Genomic DNA, 21191 nt, shown 5'->3' on the forward strand with positions numbered 1-21191 from the left:
CAATATATTGTATCATCAACATTGTAGGTCATGGATCTGGAGACAGCCATTTTGACTGCCACCACTCCAGTGGTTATTGTGGACAACAAGAGCAGACCAGCCCTAGACGATCTCCTAGCAGAGCTAATCAGCTTACGTGTCAGGCTCTGTGAGAAAGGTATTTGTGAAATCAGGAAGGTATTGTAGAAGAAGAAACCAGAATCTCTCCTTTGTACCCATGCTCTGTGTTGCAGAGGGTATGTGAGCTCCATTGCAGGTGTGAATAATTGATTCTGACAAAAAGGAGCACCCCTGTTTTAGTGTGCATCATTCTTCAATCACAACAATCCTACAGTGAGCAGTTTGCAGTCCCTTTCAATATTTTAGGCAGCAGTTATTTAGTTTGCAAAGAACAGATCACACACATACCAAGAAAAAAAAATAGCAAAAATCAAGTGTGCTTCTTTAACTGCAAAATACTATCATGCTGAAATATACATTGGCCAATTACTTGCTCCGAAAGATTTAATATTCAAGTACGGTACTAAACACGGTGAACAAATTTATGCACAAATTCAAGCACGAAGGTTAACCCGTTGAGGACAGACTGCTTTTGCTACTGCATGCGTTTCTCTTGTCAATACCCCTGCCCAAGTATATGCGGGACTCGTCCTCAACGGGCTATACGTTCCCATTTCATGAGATGCTAATATTCTTTTTTATCAGTTCTGGGCCATTACTAGTTAAGGGTGTTTAACTAAGCACTTGTCGCAGCGACAAATGGCCATTTCAGCGACAAATATGGCTTTTATCAACAAACCTCAGTGCAGCAACAAATTTCCACTTCATAAAGAAGTTGTTGCTAGAAGGCTGTGAGCGAGAACTTTCTGATATATAATCAATGACAAATCTGGTGAAATTTTGTCACAGCCCTTCGCCCTGGCACATTTATTCACTATTCTGAATAGTGTGAATTGCTACAGATTGAATTTGGCAAAATGAAATACTCGGGAAAAAAAACACCCAAAACTTAATACTGTCATAGCAGCGTCCATTGCTAGGTACTTTGTTTTTTGTCTTCAGTCAGCTACTGTTGCAAAACTTAGTTCATCTGTGGTCTTGCAATCAATTTTTTTTCTTTCTATGACAAACTGTCACGCATGTTACAATATGGAAATTTGTCACCGGTGACAATGAAATTCTGTCACAGGCACAATTTGTCACAGCGACAAAATGATTTCGTAATGAAACACCCTGCTGGTAAAAAAAGGAGATTTGAAGAAAACTCGAAGGATTTGTTTCGTATCTGATATAACCACCAAATTCCATATCTAGGGTTTCAACATTTCCTCTGAAATGTACAACAAGTGTATAGCTTGAAATTGTAAAAATTAAAAATCACTTCTTTGAGCCACCATAGGCAAACTTTATGGAAGAATAACTTTGAGTATGGCCACATAAAAACCACTGAAATGAAAGCATACATTTTTATGCTATATCTTATGCTTAAATTTACACAAATTGCAAAGAGATTCTGTAACACCTTTTATAACACCTCCCTAGTGTAATTACATGAAACATGAATGTTTTGTCTGCCATTGTTTTGAGATACTAATGTGGGCTGATTAGCTGAATACTTTGCAAAGTACTGATGTACAAGGAAGAACCAGCACATGTTGACATTTTTACAGTTACATGCAGCATATTTCCATACAAGATTATTCATTACAATTCTAGAGCTTGTACAGATTTGCTTTGACCATAGCAGTGTGCTAATGTGTTCCATCATAAATACAGGGATGGGAACTTCAGTTGCAGAAGATTGCCCAGTAAAGTGTGCACTCACTGGAATACATTGTAAAATCAGGGCTCCACACTAACTTTTATTTTTGGTAGCCCAAAGACAAACATCCGACCTTTTTTGGTGGCCTGATCAGGCCACCAAATTCTTCATTTCTGAAATTGTGGTGGCCCGACGTGCATTTTTGGTGGCCCTGGGCCACCGGGCCACCGTTAGTGTGGAGCCCTGAAAATTCATTAACATTGATAAGTACAGTGTAGCTTGTAAATAGCAGTTACCTACTGACAGAAAAAATGCTCTAATTGCCTTTGCCTGTCACATTGTTTTGCAGATGACAGCACTGATATTGTCCTCCTTGGGAACAGACCCAGTGGGGACCAAACCCTTCAAACTCTGTCTCAGCACTTCATCAGCCTGTATCGCCAGCATGGTCTAGCAGCCAATGAGCGACAGACAGTGCTCTCAATGGGTGGTCACTTACAGGTCATTCAACTTTGCCTGTCAGAGGACCAGAAGCAGGTTTGTGTGTAACAGGAAGGTGTGGAAGGTTTCACTGTAAGCAAGTCATGTACAGGTTTTAATAACCAATATACCAGAGCCCTGTGGAAAAGAAGTGTTAACAGTGAAAAGGTTAATTTAGATACGAAATAAAGAAGACTGTCATAGCCATTGCTATTGACATTGTATTTGCTCTTAGTACCAATAGGTAATATACACAATGTATCACTGTAACTAAAACCATTCATTGTTATCTGATTTTGTAAAGCACATACTGTACAACATACAGGGATGGAAACAAAAATATACATATTATTATAATATTATGTCTTGCTTGTGCCTACAACTTCTCTTGAACTGAACCTAAAACATTTTGGCTCTCTTTACTCTACCACTTATTATTTGTCTAATTGTGTGTAGGTATTAGTGATATACTGTCTTGAACAAAGCTGTTAATTGTTCAAGTACTCTGTATGTATATGTGACCCGCTACAACAAAATGGTCCTAAAGTCGAGCACGGTCAAAGCCGTGAAAATCGAGTTTGAAGTCAGAGCATCAAAATTGGTCAAAACTTACGATTTTCTGAATTGACATATTATTAGAGTCTGACATAGCTTCTATCGTCTGTCGAAATTTTGAAGCAAAATGATGAAAGGAAAGACCAAAAAATAGCGTTTTTCTGGGCCATGTTTTTTGGCGTTTCAACGAAGCAGAAACTGGTTCGAACATTTGGATTGAGCGCCACAGATAGGCTCCACCCCTAACAACGACCAGAGTGATCTCATTGGTCAGTTTGCTGCTTGCCGCTAACCGAAGCGTGAAGCTCGCTCACTGCCTAGTCGACTGGTGCGTGCTGGCAGGGTGCGCTATGCCCAGCCGCTTCTCCTGGCATCCTGGTCACTGATTGGTCGGTGAGGAGACCGCCGACGCTGTGTTTGAATGAGCATTTCGGGGGTTGCTAGGGCTTACCTTCTATTGTCCGGAGGTGAATACTGACTTGCGTGTCCCTTGATCGTGATTGCGTCGCAAGGAGATCTTTTAGGGCGCTTTTCTCGAAACAGTGATTTCCCAGACGTCACGACATGCTCTCTTTTAAACATCAATATCTCCACAGCCGATTATTTTTATAAGATGTGTTATATATCAATTTAAAGCAGAAAGATTAGGGAATTGTGTCATGCAATTTTCAAATAATAGGCCTCACCCGATTTTAGGATCATTTTGTTGTAGCGGGTCACATATGATATATATGATTATACTTTTTTATATGGGGGGGGGGGGATGTAAATTCTCCATGGAAATCCAACCCCCTCATAAACCCCAAATTAGGCATTACAAACTTGGCAAGTTATCCAGTGATTTAGCATGTTTGATTTTAAAAAAAATGAATGTAGTGGGGGGGGGGGGGACATGGGGAGGGATGGTACCATGAAATGATATACAGTGTAAATCATATCTATTTCTTGTTTTTCTTCCAAAATTGCACATGACATGGATTTATTCAACTTTGGCAGCAGTTGTTATTCATGGAATCCCGACCTATTCAAATTGAGAATGTGGTCGCTGGGCCATGGGCTCTTTTCTCTCTTTAAACTGATAGAGTCGTTTTCTTTGTTTTCAATAATAGAAACATGGCATATTTGAGGTGGACATCAGTGAGGTCCTTATGATGTCAGGAAAAGTTCTGCAGTGGAAGCTCTTCTCAGCCACCAGCACCGAGTCCACCCATGAGCCAAGTGCCCTGTCTGCAGGTAATGAAGACACCCGGAATGAACTACCCAGTCAGGCTGCAGAAGAAGTACGCCATATTGTTACCCTGTATCAGGCCATGCTGAAGCGATGTAACATGGTTGATCTTGTGGATGTTCTAGGGAAAGTGAGGGGATGGATGATGGGAGGAGCCAAGGAGAAGGATGATACCAGCAGTGGTCAGTCAGATGAGATGGAAAAGGAAGGGAAGAAGTATGTCCTGCTAGAATCACCAGAAAACAAAGTTGAGGTGAGCTGACGTACAGTATCTTTTACTCGCAATGGTGCTACTGTACGTAACCCATGCATAAATGGTGACAAGAATGATTTAACTTCCCTCATGATTGGAGTGAATAGAAATTAGTAAGTCTTGTGGCCTGATGCAAGTATACTGTCAGAATAAACAGAGAGGTAGATGAAAACACAATGAAACAAAACAGCTAAGTAATTGGTGTCTACCAAAATGACTTCATCCATGCATTGTGCATAAATCAACCAGAGTCAAGAAAGCTCCTTTCCAGTGGACAGCTTGGGTGATTCTTTGTGTTATGGGTTTTGCTTAAATGACATTATGTTGTACAAACTTTACCAATCCTTATTAGATTTGTTCAGTCTTCTTGCGTACAGGACTCACATTTATATCTTCTTCTTTTTTTGCCTTTGTCTTTTTTTTTTTTTTTTTTTTTTTGGGGGGGGGGTTTCTTAAATTAAACATGTTTAAAGGGGTGGAATAGTATTGGTTGAGGGGAGGATTCAACTTTTAACTTTTTGAGAGATAGTAAGAAACCACTTAATGATATGTTAAAGAGCATATAATTCTAAGAGGAATTTGAAGTTTACCGGATGAAAATCAGTTTTGAAATGGCTGAGATATCCACAAACAAAGTGAAAAAAAGCAACCCTAATAAAAGGTGGGTCCCACCTCTTATTAAGATTGCTTTGTTTTGGATATCTCGGCCCTTTCAAAACCAATTTTCATCAAATAAATTTTGAAATCCTCTTGGAGTTATATGCTCTTTCATATTTCATAAGAGGTTTCTAATTATCTCAATCATCAAAAGAAATTGGAATCCAGAAGCCCCATCTTGACCAAAACTGTATTATCCCTTTAAATATGCAAATAGAACATTTATTCAGTCTCCATATCTCATAAGCTTGTGTAAGAAAAGGATAATGAAACAAAGTACTCCAGATATTGATAGTGTGTGGATTATCTTCTGACTGTATAGGAAGCTATGCTAGAAGTTCTATCTGGCTTGGACAGGTCATCGTCATCTGCTGTCACAGTCTTGAACATCCAGGCGTCTCCTCATCAGGATGGTGACAGAGACACTACAGGAGTTGAGGAGAAGATAATCTCAGTGTCCATGGAAACTGAAAACTTGACCTCCTTGATGAGAGATGGTGCATTATCTCAGTACTGCAGAACTCCAAAAACACCAGGAGGAAGAAATACAACTGAGGTAGAGTTTGTCTGTAGGCTGTTACACACCCATTCCCGTGGTTATTTGAACTCCCTTAGAGCTTCAATCTATCTAGAGATTAACCACAAGGTGTTCATATCTATGATATAAGTCAAGGGAGGATTGTAGATTCAAGATGAAATCTCTGAGTTTCACCAACCACTTTCTGTAAACCACATCTACATATGCATGGATATGCTCAGGAGCTCATGTGGCCATACCAAGTTATCAGAGTACCTAGTATTGGCATCAGTGGAAGTGTGATCTCCAGTGGCACTTTGTCTCTGAGTCAAATCTCATTTTATCATCATGATAATGCTCGATCTGCAAAACTTAAATCTTTCTTTACCCAAGTAGAAAAGCTTACAACGTGATTACCAATGTAGTGAGCTGTGTTCTTCCCCATAAAAATTGTAAATGATGACGGTTGTGCATGATGCTCACAATGAAAATTCCATTTTGCAGCTCTCTCTCTCTCTTATTCCTGGTACATGTATCCCCTTAAACTCACAGAAATTATATCAGGAAACATTTTGCTCCATGTTTTGTGGAGAGCTACAGAAATGAGTATTTTCACAGGGATTAACTGACAGCCCTGTCAGGTAACTGAGAGGATTATTGTATGTGTATGGTTTGTGTACCAGATACCTATCTGCACACTGATATTCTCTTACTTTCTGTGCAGTGGTTTACACGCCAGCTTGTTGCCTCCCACCTCCGCCTGCTGATCAACTCACGGGATGAATTGTCACTTGCCCAGTGCCTAAGTCTACCTGACAAGGGTCTAGGGCTGGAGGGCTTCACAGCACTCAGAAAGGTTGCCCGAGAGAAGAAGATGCCCCTGTATCCAGTAAGTCAGACAGTACACAGAGAATTCTTGGTATCGCCAATACCTAGGAGCTGTGCGCAGAGCAGCGTTTTAGATGCATTATGGGATAGCTCAGGAGACAAACTTGCCCTGGTTTTGGCTGCACATGCACTCAGATCACGCTCTGTCTTTATCCAGAGGTATTTTTTGTTGAAGGTTTCTTCGCTTTCCATCATGTGACCAGCACATTGAAGCCTTGCAGTAGTGAACCATGACTGTAGTGACCACAAATCAGTAAAACTTAGAAACTTTCAACTCTTTTGTAAAGCTGAATTATAGCCAAGCAAAAAAGGGGGTAACAATGGAAAAGCAGACAAAGAACTCCATTGAATTGTATGGGAACTGCGACTCGCTTGAGACAACCAGAAGCGAATCTGTGGCAGAGCTCTTCAGCGTGCGCAGAGGTTTTCTGCGCATTGACGATAACGATACGGGTACTCGAAACTTTTTATATAATTTGTCCTTTTTTCATAAGGCATTTGCCCTACTGTAATTTTGAAATCATGGAAAAGAAAAAAGGACAAGCAAATGCTCTCGTTTCTTACTCATTAATTGATGTAACTTTCCACTTATACAATGTATCAGTATTTGTGGCTTGCATGTCACAGTAATGTAAGTGAAGATTTTTACACAATCTTATGCTTTCATCCAATTTCAGTGAAGTTTGACTATAATCTTGTGGATGAGATAATTTATGGACATAAGTATCTCAAAAGTATTCATGCACAATATGTTTTGTAATGGTTTCTGTAAGCAAAAAATTCATGAAAATGTCTATACTAAAATTTTAGCATCACTATGAGTAGATTCCTGATGTTGATGTGAAGCTGCAAAGATTGGGGATATAAAAGGAATGTATAAAAGAAAATTTTGTTTAAATTTGGTATATAATACAGATGTGGGCTGCTTTTGTTTAGGGCATTGTGGATATTATTGTCTGTTTGGATCTCAACTCCATGCTATGACCCAAGGAGCTGGGTTTGAGGGTCATAGTATGGAGGTGAAATCCCTCTGGGCAGTAATCAGGACCGACAGGTGCTGAGGGGGCTTGCCTCCCCCCCCCCCCCCCCCCCCCACACACACACACACATACACACACACTTTTTTGCATAATACATAGGAGCATATAGGGTGTTACCACTTTGGGCCCCCACTTTTTTGACACCAGATGTGGCACCCCAAAAATAAATAGAATGTGGTTAAAGGACAAGTTCACCTTCATAAACATAAGGATTGAGAGAATGCAACAATGTTAGTAGAACACATCAGTGAAAGTTTGAGGAAAATTGGACAATCGATGCAAAAGTTATGAATTTTTAAAATTTCTGTTTTGGAACCGCTGGATGAGGAGACTACTACAGCTTGTGAGTCATATGCGTACAACAGTATAAAGAAAATGTAAAAGAAAATTCAACATATTTCCACTTTTTTCGCATAATAAAAGAGCGCTTGACTTGCCTCTTTCTAAAGGCAGGGGGAATAATATTACCCATAACATTTGTCGGTAACGAGTCGGGGGAATGTGTACTTTTTTCATAAGATGAAATTTTGTGAAATTCTCTTTATATTTTCCTTATATTGTTGTACGCATGTGACATCTAAGTTTTTCACACACTGCAGTAGTCTTCTCATCCAGCGGTTACTGCACAAAAACTTCAAAAATTCATAACTTTTGAACGGATTGTCCGATTTTCCTCAAACTTTCAATGATGTGTTCTACTAATATTGCTACATTCTCTCAATCCTTATGTTTATGAAGGTGAACTTGTCCTTTAAGCTTTTGCAAGTTGTACCAGAGCGATTCTTTGTTGGTCAAAGGCCTATTTTTGTTTTTGTTTTTTTGCTTGTCAGCTGATGAAACCCAGAGAAGTTAATCAAAAAGTTGCATGTTGAAGGCCTTTTTTATTGGGGGCGGGAGGGGGAGGGGGGCTTGTTAGCTGATGAAACCCGGAAGTGGCACCAAAAATATAAACTGGATCCCCCACTTTTGAAAATCTGGCGCCGGCTGTGGTAATATCAACAATGAAACCAGTGTGTGTCTGTATAGGAGAAAAAACATTGTATTAAAGCAGATGAATGGGTGAGATGCACAAGAGATGCATTATTGCCCAAATGCAAGCACATTGAAATAATGTTCACATTTAAGGGAGAAAGATTAAATCATTTATGAAATGAATGGCCTTTAATGGTACTGCATACCATCTCTGATGACTTCTCCTGGACACTGGATACTTCACAGTCCAGTCTGTAATATGCACCCTCTCCACCCAATATGAGTGATCTGCATTATTTGCAGTCTAGAATTTGTGCACGATGATCGTAATCCTGCCTTTATAGCAGTAATATTGAATTGCATGCAGTTAAAACTAGCAGCATGCAATTCACCATGGCACAAGGGATACTGCTGTGGCGCAAGATATTGTGATCAATGTAATCAATTATAAGACATCACATAGCAGTCATGATTGGGTATGCTCTGAGATTACATTACTTGCAGCATAATTTTTTTGGTAATATTTCACATTTTTGTTGTTACCCAACTGAAATTGTGTTACGACAGCATTTTTCACACATTTTGTATGCATTTGTCTCCATATTAGAGCAAATATCCATAGTTTCCACAATCACAATTTCCACATTATAGAAATTATGTTTTACTTTTAAGCCCCAGGAGCCAAAATATCAAAAGTGTCACCTTCATTACTGAGATCTGTTTGAGTAAACTTAAAATTGGTAGAAATGACTAGACCTGCAACATAGGGCAACTACCTTTGTTTCCCCCAAAGAGAGATGGCAATGATTCTTAGCTTCAATTGCCGTTAAAAGAGATGAGTTCCCCTGACATGTGACATCTTTCTTCCAGACAATGGTGTCCTTTGTCATGAGATTGAGACTGGGAGGAAAGAGTTACCAGCCCGACTCCTCATCACCACTGGGGGCGTACGTTAAGCCGATGGGCGAATTTGTCAACCTCATCCAGAAGATGCAGACGGCAGCTGAAGAGACCAAAGATTCTATGTGAGTTACAAATACAGTCCAGCAAATTCAAATTTCTTGTAGAGAAGAACTATTGGTGAGTGAAGGCATGGAAAGGTTTAGTGGTGCTGCACTTCTTGAATAGTCTTTAACGGGGCCCTTAACAACCCGTCACTAATGATGCCAATTGTGTTCTATATCTCTGCTATCATGTTCAACCCAAATTAGCATGTGGAGTTTGAGGAAAGTCAGATATCTTTCAAAAATTATGGATTTTTGAAGTTTTGGTGCTGCCACTGCTGGATAAGAAGACTACGTACTACATATCATGATGTCATGTGTGGAAAGCGATATAATGAAAATATAAAGAAAATTCAGCATTTTTTCACTGTTCTAGCATAAAGAAAGAGCACTAGACCACCTCTTTCAGAAAACAGGGGGAATGTTATTACAATTGATGCATGTTAGTAACAAGTCAAGGGAATGATCATTTGTAATATATGACCTCATGATCTGTAGAAAGTCTTCTCATCCAGCATTGGTGGCACCAACATTTTGAAAATTCATATCTTTTGAATGGATTGTTTGGTTTTCCTCAAACCTCACTGATGGGTTTTACTGGCACTTCTGCATGCACTCAATCCACATGTATGTTTGGGTTTCATTCCCCTACATTTTAGAATTTATGTTGGCCTTGGACGATACATTTGTTTTAAACAGTGATTGTAGTGTGAAATGAAATGTTTCCAATATTCTTTATATGCTGTGGAATATTGCATAATTTGCTGACAGGGAAGCAACAAGGAAGGTCCTAACCACCATCAAGCTGTCTATTCTGAAGTCTCAGGGGAATGTGTTGAGGCCAAGCAGTGTGGAGACAGTCATCACTGGACTCATTGAGGAGGCAGAGACCCTCGCAGTCATGTGGCAGAAACAGAAGGAAGCTACACCCAAGAAGGTGAGAACACACCAAGGTTTCTTTTCATGTTGGTTGTAACACTAAGGCTTTCAATAGAGCATTCATCAATGAACTGTCAAAGATGGTATGACACAGGTCATCTCAAAATTATAAATTGTATAGTCAATCATTTGTATAGAATACGAAAACAGGATCAGTGCAGAAACATTCTCAAGCAAAGAATTATTGTATTTCATGTGTGTGTATATATATATATATATATATATATATATATATATATATATATATATATATATATATATACATATATATATTGTGACCCACTACAACAAAAGGATCCGAAAGTTGGGGGAGGAAGATTTTCTGAAAATGACATGGCATTATCCCTTACTTTTCCGCTTTAATTTCGTATATAACACGACTCGTAAAAGTACTTGGTTGCAGAGCTATTGGTGATTTTATGAGACCATGTCGAGTGGTCTATGAAATCAGCCTTTCGAGAAAACTGCCTTCAAAGTTTTCTTTCCATCGTGATCAAGGGGAGGTAAGACAGTTTTCACCTCTTGCCAATAGAAAGTCTGCTTATAGCAATCTCCGCAATGTTCATTCAAGCTTAGCGCCAGTGATCTACGCACGACCAATCAGTAATTAGGGTGCCACGCACTAAGCAATATGATAAATTGCTCGATGCTAGGGGCGGAGTCTATCTGTGGCGCTAAATCCAAATCTTCGGACATGTTTCTGTTCCGTTGAAAGCCAGAAAATCATGGCTTAGAAACACGCCAATTTCTTGCCTTTCCTTTGATCATTTGGCTTCGAAATTTCTTCAGATGATAGACGATACATTAAACTACAAAATTTTGCGAAAAACAGAAATCCAATCGTTTTGACCGATTTTGATGATCTGACTTCAAACTCAATTTTCTCAGCTCAGCCATCAGTGACTTAAGGATCCTTTTGTTGTAGCGGGTCACATATATATATATATATATATATATATATATATATATATATATAAATTGAACTCAAATATGAATCAAGTGGGACCTCTACTTGAACATTGGAAACCTAAGTGCTTAATGACTCATATTTTACATGATTGTCAACAGATCATTGGTCAAGGAAGGGTCATCTATGGCCAGTCCACTATCTGCATGCTAAGAGACCTGGTTGATAGGGAGAGTGGTGTCTTCATGTCCAGGCTTGGCCAGACACAGCTGTTAACTGATGTACTGACCAGCCAGAAGACACCAATCAGACTGCCATCTGTGGTGTCCCAATTCAGGTAAGCTTTATTTTTGTTTCACAGCACTTTCAATTATGCCTCATGCATTAAGCCTTTCATTCTTGCATTCTATCATCATTTATTTGTTATGAAAATTGTATCAAAGTTGGGTCAAATTCCATATCTACAGACACTTCACTTTTCAGGTACTAAATCAACATTTGAATGGGATTCATGAGAAATTTAATCAATTCAATCAGTATAATTTGCTTATAATGACTTTTTCTTGCTCTCTCTTGTCAATGTCCGACAGGACAAATAGGCACCACACATGCATTTCTTCTTTCCCCCTCATGTTCCCATGCTCTCTTTGTAAATACCCCCCCCCCCCCCCCAACTCCTATCAAGTATCATTTAAACTATTTGCAAGCATATATAGATTGTGTGCACAGGGGTTGCAACGATTTTCAAGCTTTAAGCTTATGTTGCAATTCCTTTGCGTGTTCGTTACCTTGAATAATGTAGCTCTCTTAGTGGAGTTGTATACTATCCTGTAACTGCTTCTTATTATACTTATTGTATATATTCTGTCTTGGCTATATGAGATGTACTTGCATGCATTTGTATGCATTCCTATTTTGTGAACACGCATAAAATCTTGAATGAATAAATAAATAAATAAATAAATAAAAATCATTAAGTCCCCCACTTAGTCATTCATCCATTTCGTTTCATGTTTCTATTCTTTCAGTTATCACTAGAACACTTTGATATTTGTTGAGATGCCACAAATTGAAACTAAATACCAAGATTTGATTTTGCAAGATATGTGTCACACACCATTTCAAAAGAGAACATGCACTATTATATGTTAATCCAAAATGAAGGTTTATTATTCTGAGGGTTTGTTATTATGAAACACACACAATCTGTATAGACCTAGGTGTTGATTAATTCCAAAATGAAATAGGGTATGTTATTGATATTGAAAATATTTTGTGGCATTATTTCGAAGGTTTGTTATTCCTAGGGTTTGTTAGTCCAAAAATGAAACATGATGCGTTACCACAAATGTTCGTTAATCCAATAATGATAAGAACCTTCATTATTCGGAAGGTTTGTTAATGAGAACATGAAATAAGATTCAATAATCCAAAAGTGAACAAAGAAAGGTGAGTGTACAAGTAGGATTATTAACAAACTTTGGAGTTACAAACCTTACATTGTCTTAGGGATAAACCAACCAGTGGAATAACCAGCCTTTTCAATTTCCAGAATAACAAACCTTTTTTCATTTTTGGATTTACAAACCTTTGGAAGAGCAAACCCGATTTCACTTATAGAATTATGAACTACGGAATAACTACAGAATGAAAAACATTCGGAACAGCGAACCTACCAAATAACAACTTTTTTTTTTTAAAGATTAAGAAATCCTAGAAATTGATAGCAAACTGTTCAAAGTTAAACAAACCTTCGATCGGAACAATTGAACCTTTGTAATAACCAACCTTTGGAATAATAAACTGTAACAAGAATCCTAAACCATCGTAAGAATACAAACAACTATATTCTCTTTCTTAAATGTAAAATTTAGATGAAATTAATGAAAAAGCATCCCACATAACAGAGCTTTTCAGTGTATAATGATGAGTATTTGTGACCCGCTACAACAAAATGATCCTAAAGTCGGGCGAGGTCGATTATTTGAAAATTGCATGACACAATTCCCTAATCTTTCTGCTTTAAATTGATATATAACACGTCTTATAAAAATAATCGGCTGCGGAGATATCGATGTTTAAAAGAGAGCATGTCAAGACGTCTGGGAAATCACTGTTTCGAGAAAAGCGCCCTAAAAGTTCTCCTTGCAACGCAATCACAATCCAGAGACACGCAAGTCAGTATTCACCTCCGGACAATAGAAGTTAAGCCCTAGCAACCCCCGAAATGCTTATTCAAGCACAGCGTCGGCGGTCTCCTCACCGACCAATCAGTGACCAGGATGTCAGGAGAAGCGGCTAGGCATAGCGCAACCCGCCCGCACGCACCAGTCGACTGGGCAGTGTGCGAGCTTCACGCTTCGGTTAGCGGCAAGTAGCAAACTGACCAATGAGATCACTCAGGTCATTGTTAGGGGCGGAGCCTATGTGTGGCGCTCAATCCAAATGTTCGAACCAGTTTCTGCTTCTTTGAAACGCCAAAAAAACATCGCCCAGAAAAACGCTTTTTTTTGGTCTTTCCTTTGATCATTTTGCTTCAAAATTTCGACAGATGATAGAAGACATGTCAGACTCTAATAATATGTCAAATTCAGAAAATCGTAAGTTTTGACCAATTTTGATGCTCTAACTTCAAACTCGATTTTCACGGCTTCGACCGTGCGCGACTTTAGGACCATTTTGTTGTAGCGGGTCACATTTAATAAACAACATACAATATACGCATTGACTTTTCATCATAGTACTGTATTTGTATGGTTATAACAAAATTTCAATATATCTTAAGAAAACTACTGGCCCCGAGGACTCCATTATAACAGGAGTCATTGTAGAATGTATTCTTGTCTTATGCAAACGTGATATATCTGTTTCTTTTCACAGATCACCTGACATCGAGAGTGATCCAGATTCCCCTGAAAATGTTTCACTTAAGGAGAGACTGAGACACAGCTTGGTGAGAACTTTGAATCCAACAAACTGTAGATATTGCCAGCTTTTACAGAGTCATGCTTACATTTAAGTCCAGGTATTTCAAGTTTTCAAGTTGCAAAATATTTAGCTGATTTTTCCAGTCATGACACAAACTGCATGTAAAAGTTGAAAATCTCATGACTTAAAAAAGGCAACAAATGAAGGAATCATTTCAAAGAGTTGTGACTAAACTTTGGACATACTGTTTTCTCTCTGTAAAACTGGATTTAATGAAATATTTTGTCAGAACTTACTTTTAATAATATGTTTTCTACAAGCTGAGTTAATCTTAGAAGCCAATACATTAAATTGCAGATATATAACTAGAGTCTTATGTCAAATTGTTGGTGTTCTTTGGGAATAAAGTGAATTTCCTAAACTAAAGAAGGCACAGCACATCTCCCAAAACTTTGCTTCATTTGTTTATTCATTTAGGGAAGGAACGATTCCACTGGTACATCTCTCATAGGGGATGAATCCAAGTCATTTATGTTGTGGGCGGAGCCTGTTGTCAATATCAAATCCAGTTTCACTCCTGAGAAGCCAACTGCAGAAGAGGCAGGAATTCAAGTCAGAGCCAATCACAACAAAGGACTGTGGGCTGTCTCCCCTGAAGACAGAACACTGGCTCAGAAAAGCAGAAGTGAGGGAGGCGTGGCTTGCCCCTTGACAAGCAAAGTGATTGACAGCATTGCAACAACACCTAAACGCAAGACCAACTTCATCATGGAGTCAGCTCTGGACCAGGAAAATGATCGTGACTATTTGGAGAAGCTTGCCACCAAGAGTAAGAATAAACTGAACAGACAGCTGCCGAAGAAAAGACTTGTGCCACATGACACCAGTTCAGAAGTAACAAAGCCTGCAAAGAAGGTGAAAAAATGTGTGTCTGAAAAGCCAAGGAAAAAAAAGGACATTCCACTTGGAAAGGGGCAAAGGACATTGACACATTTTTTTAGGTGATGTTATTGTGCAATATCTTTCCATTTCTGATTTACAAGTGGTTGATGTGATTGCTTAAAGTGTACATTGACTTGCTTAAAAATGTAATTTGTAAAGAGGAGAGAATCTAATGTTTAATGGTATATTTTAGCAGAATTGCGTGATATTGTAGCATCTGTAAAATTCTTGATTTGTTTCTTGTACATGTGTTTATAATCTTTATTGTTAGATATGTGACTTTTTATTTTATATGAGTGGATGGCAGCTAAGATTGGAAAAGACAAGGGCAAGACTTAACACTTAATTTCTTGTATAAATTGTACATATCTACACCACTAAATGTTATTCATTGGACGTGATTTCCTTCAGCATTTTATATTAAGATTTTTACGTATTTTGTAATTTGATGATAAGATGAAGATGTACATAATATCTCCTAGCCAGCAAATATCCATCCTGCCCCCCCCCCCCAAAAAAAAAAATGTATTAAAGTTATCTGGATGGTCGCTTCAGAAGTCATTTCTGTAGAAACAAAGATCTTTATCAATTAAAGAATTAAAAGATAAGTGGCAGTAAAATGTCAAATCATGAAGGAAATAGTTTCCATAAGGAAGTTCAAATTAAAGACATTTTGTACAGACAAATGAAGTGTACCATAATGGGACATCATCCTATTTTCACTGTGGACTTTATTTTGATATGCTTATGAATTTATTTTGCTTACTTAGTGACTTATATTCTATATATTTGCATGATTCTATAGCACATTTCAGTCAACTTCTTTGATTTAGCTACATTAGTTCAAAATGCTATTCTTGCTGTGAAAAAAAAAAAGAACACAAATCTTTTTTTCAAACCCACTCATCTACACCTGGAAAATTATAATTAGGATGTACCTTTCATGCAGAGATACAAGTTGCTAATCAGACTGTCAAGTGCCCAGATGCCTTTGGTACCATGACAAAAGTCCTGTCACTTTACAAACCATGCAGACAATTTCTAGAAAAAAACAAAACAAAACAAAACAAGACAAAACGAGGCAGGATGATCACATCACCTGAATTTTTTTAGAAGTACCAAATATACAAATGTAAATGGTACAAACTTTTGTCATAATATAGAATCTTTTATGTGTGTTGTTGAAGTATGTCTTGTCTAATATCTTACCTTTTTCCCCCCTTTTTGTGTGTGATGTTTTGAAGAATGCCCGATGTAATAGGTTATGGGTTTGATGCCTTTTATCCTATATGCCATGAAATCCAATATGAAGTACAGTTTTCATTGTATTAACAAACACAGTTCAACTATATTGCTATAAATCTATACTTTGTACACTACACTGTATATCCAAGGAGGTATTAGAGAAGAAGTGGAATCTCTTTGCAATTTGTTCAAATTTATGCATCTGTTCTACGGAAAGGCAATTGAATGCTTAGCGTTTCACTGGCTGTTATGTTCCATGCTACAAGCCACTCTTTCATAGATTTTCTAACATGGAGACCAAAGAAGAGGTTCCTGATTTTAACAATTCTAAGCTGTATTTCAGTCTAAGAGGAATTGTTAAAATCCTGTAGGGAATTTTCCAGTAATATGTTATGGAATAAATCATGTCAGTTATTCTTTAAATCCTCTTGTTATATATAACCCAGGACAGTATGTTATAAAAAGTTAACATTTAACCATCTTGCGCACATTTGTGTATACTATTTGTTTGCCAAGTTAGGTACCTCAATGTGAAATCTTTCTAGTTATGTGATTTGCTAATGCCAGTTTCTACGTGTTTAGTATAATTTCACAGTGAAGAACTACAATTTTAAAACAACTTTTAGTGTTTCCTGTTTTCAACACACTTAACAATTTTTGCCAATAATGTTGAAAGGGACAGCAAACTGCTGCTCACTGGGTTTGTTGTGAAAGATGAATGGTGCATACTTAATTAGAAATGCTGTCTTTTGTCACAGCAATTTAAACCCGTTGAGGAAGGTTTGATTTTGTCACAACACCCATTTCTTATAGACGCTTGCCCGAGTATACTCGGGACTCGTCCTCAAAGGGTTAACACCTGCGATAGAGCACATAACTTCTCTGTGGCATGGAGCATGGGTACAAAGGAGAGATTCTTGTTTCTTCTCCTTGTCTCACACCTCCCTGGTATATCTTGTTGTCTATCTACATTGTTCTTATTTTCTTTAAAAGTGAATGATACTTTCATATACATTTTTATATTCTATACATATTTGTATATAGTGTGATTTAGTGAATGCAGACATACTACTGTAGTAGAACATCTCAGTGAAATTTCAGGAAAATCAAACAATCTGATCAAATACTGTGAATTTTAAGTTTTGGTACAGCCATAGCTGGACAAGAAGACTATAAACATTCATGATTCCATGGTAAGACAACAATATAAAAAATAAAAGAGAATGAGAAATGTTATCATTTTCTTGCACAATAATAGAGCACCTGGTTTAGATCTACAGAAGGCAGGGGAAATAGTGTTACCCTCAACTTATGTCAGTAAGAAGTGGAAGGAATACATAGTTGTCATAAAAAATAAGATTTTATCGAATTCTGTTTATAATTTTCTTTATATTTTTGTCTTAGAGCAACACTACAAATTATTACAGTCTTCTAGTCCAGCGGTAAAAGTGCTGAAACTTTAGAAATTCATAACTTTTTGAATTAATAGTTCATAACATTTTTGAACAGATTGTCCGATTTTCCTCACACTTCATGTGTTCTACTAATGACCTGCATCCCCCAATCCATGTAGACATAGCATTACTGGGGGGGGGGGGGGGGGGGGGGGATGGGGGGGACAAGACAAGACCATGTATCTACAAAATGTTAAATGTTCAGGAGAGCAGAAACAAAACTAAAAAAAAAAAATGGCAGCCAAAGCACTACATGTATATCAAATTTGATTCTGTGACATGCCGTTGTGGCGTCATTTTGGGGGAAAGACTGCTAGGATTTGGACAGGACATCACTTAGAATTTGACCATTAATCCAAAAAAGTAAAAAAATATATATATATACAAGGTCTTGTCACCCCAACGACTTTATATTTGGGTTTCATTCCCCTGTGAAATATAGGTGTTCATATACAGTAATGACTGACATAGAAGGAAATTACAGTATACAATATTCATCAAGCGGAGGTGTTTAGTCTACTTTCTCATCTTCTGGATGCTAGCGATCTCAATATGTTGAGGTGCTTTTTATCTTATTTTGGCAGAAGCTGAATTTAGATTATACAAGTACAATGTATTGACATCTTGAAGGTGTCAAGGAAGTAAAATTCAAATAGCCTGACTCAAATGTGAATTAAACATGACAAAAAGAACAAGACTTCATGAATTTCTTTGCAGCTGTATTGTTTTCATGCTTTATTGTGACAATATTCAACCTTGGGTGCTGGCAGGAATCTCTCATTTTCCTCTTCTTTCCTTTATCATTTGAAGAATGTGATGAACAGCCCTTTCTGGAATATCCTTGCAGGTACAATTGCAGTCAATCAAGTTTATATTTTGTCATAAGTAGTTCAGGTCTGATGTCATGCTGAAGTTATTTGAACCATGTAGCGTAGAGTATACCCAATTTTGGCTTGGATCCTTTTGTGCAATGTCTTGTCGAAACATCATGAGAAGTTTATTGCTCAGATTTATTCAGTCTAACTCGTGTCAAGTTTGTAGAAGACAAAGTACATTTGTACGCTACCCCATTCCTGTGTTCTGACAGAAGCAGACAAAATAACCATGTCAATAGAAGATAAAGACAGGAGATCCCTGCCTAATATGGTAAGTTATTATGCAGCAAACCCGTCATGAGATGAATATGTGCTTGAACAACATTAATCTGACTCATCACTGATCCATTCTGAACTCTTTTCCCCCTTGTAACATCATCATCCTGTGCTGTCTTTGAACTTGATGTTTGCAGATGATTAACATGACACTCCGTGCTGAATAAGAATGATTATGCAAACGTGTGACTGACACTGTCCTTTGGACTTGTACGTGAGATCTTTAGAATCTCTGTTTACGCTGTAGGCCTATGTGTGCACGTCGCTCATACAAGTGATTTTTATATAGAACCTCAATCAATGCCTTTCATAGATGCGAGTCTTGAGGTACAGTGTATTTATTGATATGAATTTTTATTGAGAAACACCTGGTGGCTGCAGAGGAGGAATAGATTACTTAGTATATAGTGAGGGGTCTTATGGTTTTCTTTGTCATGTAAGTGATTGAGTCACCAAGTGCAATAAATTGTATACAGTGTACATGCCGTACATCGTATTTTGTAGTTGTTTTACCCATTGTAGACTGCCTTACTTTGGAAAAACAACTGTAATAATATGCCTTTTGTAAGATACTAGTAGTACACTTTGGTCTATCATGCTCTGAAAAAGCATTGCATTAGTTGTCTTCTTGTTCATTTATGCTTTCAATAAATTAAAAAGAAGTGGGAAGATGCTAGCCACAATCTTGATTTATTTCTGTCTCTCAGGGGAATTGTGTTTCTTCATATGCACACATTTGTACAAGTGCATTTTCTTGTTTGAGAACTTGTTGTGAGCCAACCAAAAAGAAAGAAAGAAAGAAAAAACATCTTTTTGCTGAGAACCCGCTTTCTCATTGTAAGCTCTAAAAGTGTTGATGTTTACATGATATTGCGCCCTCTATTGAGTTCCAACAACCAATACATGCAGCTATTCAAAGTGGAATTCCGGATTGACCCATCTGAAGTTATATTAGTCTAAAAAGACAAAGTAAATTCTTCCAAACATAACAGTGAAAATACATGTATGATAAAACTCAGATAAGATTTGGGAAGTTGTACAACTTTGAGGTTTCTCTAATTTCATGAAGGAGTCGAAATGAATACAATGTATACATACATGTATGTACAAATAGTGAGCTGGTGATGTCATCATCGTACAACTTGTCATTCTATTTCTAATTTTCTTGTTTAAACGCAATTTTGGTCCAGTCTCATATCCTGATGTAATTGTACGATCTCACTTATCATTAATAACAAAATTATTCGGCCATAAATAGCATAATGTTGTACATTTTTATGGAAGAAAACTTGAATTATCGTCTTTTTTTTTCATTGATCAGTGTAAAATTGTGATATGATCAGCAATCTTAAAAACGATAACTGTTCTGCAAAAATTAGCATCAAATTTTCACTGTAGTTGTGCTTGTGCAAATGGTACTCTTTCTTTTTCCGGAATTCGTCTGGAAAGGTTAGTGGGTCGTGTCAGAATAAATGAGTAAGCCAGTCCGGAGTTAGCCCTTTTGCACTTGTATGCTTCCATAGGTATAGTAATAACCTTTTATTTTTTTATTTTCTCTCTCTCTCTCTCTCTCTCTCTCTCTCTCTCTCTCTCTCTCTCTCTCAGTCGTTTAGGCGTTAAACTCGTTTACAGAGACTTAATGCATAGGTTTCGCCGACAAAGGCTCTAACAATTTATGGAATTCATAACTTGCGTACATCAGGTGACCAGAATGGTCCGTCAATGAACAAGGGGGGGGGGGGGGGAGCATTCACATACATGTGATTATTTTACACTTTGCTACTGATTATTGCAAAATACGATACCACTTTTGCTGTCAGATGACCGAATATATTGGCAAGGACCTTTTACAAGGATTACTTGAATAATCATTATGTAATCATTCGGTTATTAAGTTTGCCTTTTCCTCCCCTGGCAACCACCAGCATGCACCTGGAATCACCACAATTTTTATATCATGTAATATGATTTTCTGTTTGTATTTTATGTCCGCTTGTATTGTATGTTGAATTGCCGAATAAATTAATAATGATAATAATAATGATAATGATGATGATGATAATAATAATAATAGTAATGATGATGATGATACTACTACTACTACTACTACTACTACTACTACTACTACTTCTACTACTACTACTACTAATGATAATAATAATAATAATCACAGATGTATATCTCTGTAAATTTTAAAAGCCAACACGCCCTGTTGTTACAAATGACCTCTGTATGCTCATACGCACAACGGAACCCCAAAATGGCTTAT

General features: G+C 37.6%; 2 protein-coding genes across 2 annotated transcripts; both read left to right on the forward strand.

Moving 5' to 3' along the window:
* Positions 1 to 217: 217 nt before the first annotated feature.
* On the forward strand, positions 218 to 4287 carry LOC139731727 (uncharacterized). Its single transcript, XM_071642607.1, has 3 exons — positions 218 to 236; positions 2112 to 2299; positions 3907 to 4287. The coding sequence occupies exons 1-3, from the start codon at positions 218 to 220 to the stop codon at positions 4285 to 4287; spliced, it is 588 nt and encodes a 195-aa protein (XP_071498708.1).
* Positions 4288 to 5263: 976 nt separating this feature from the next.
* LOC139731728 (PCNA-interacting partner-like) lies at positions 5264 to 15135 on the forward strand. The gene is made up of 7 exons (XM_071642608.1): positions 5264 to 5491; positions 6177 to 6341; positions 9223 to 9377; positions 10128 to 10293; positions 11364 to 11539; positions 14083 to 14155; positions 14608 to 15135. Exons 1-7 carry the CDS (start codon positions 5264 to 5266, stop codon positions 15133 to 15135), a joined length of 1491 nt encoding a protein of 496 aa, XP_071498709.1.
* Positions 15136 to 21191: the final 6056 nt, after the last annotated feature.

The sequence above is a fragment of the Diadema antillarum genome, unplaced genomic scaffold (genome assembly GCF_040938485.1).
Source record: "Diadema antillarum isolate AM-2024a unplaced genomic scaffold, OU_Dant_1.0 seq00000383_RagTag, whole genome shotgun sequence".
Classification (NCBI taxonomy): Eukaryota; Metazoa; Echinodermata; class Echinoidea; order Diadematoida; family Diadematidae; genus Diadema; species Diadema antillarum.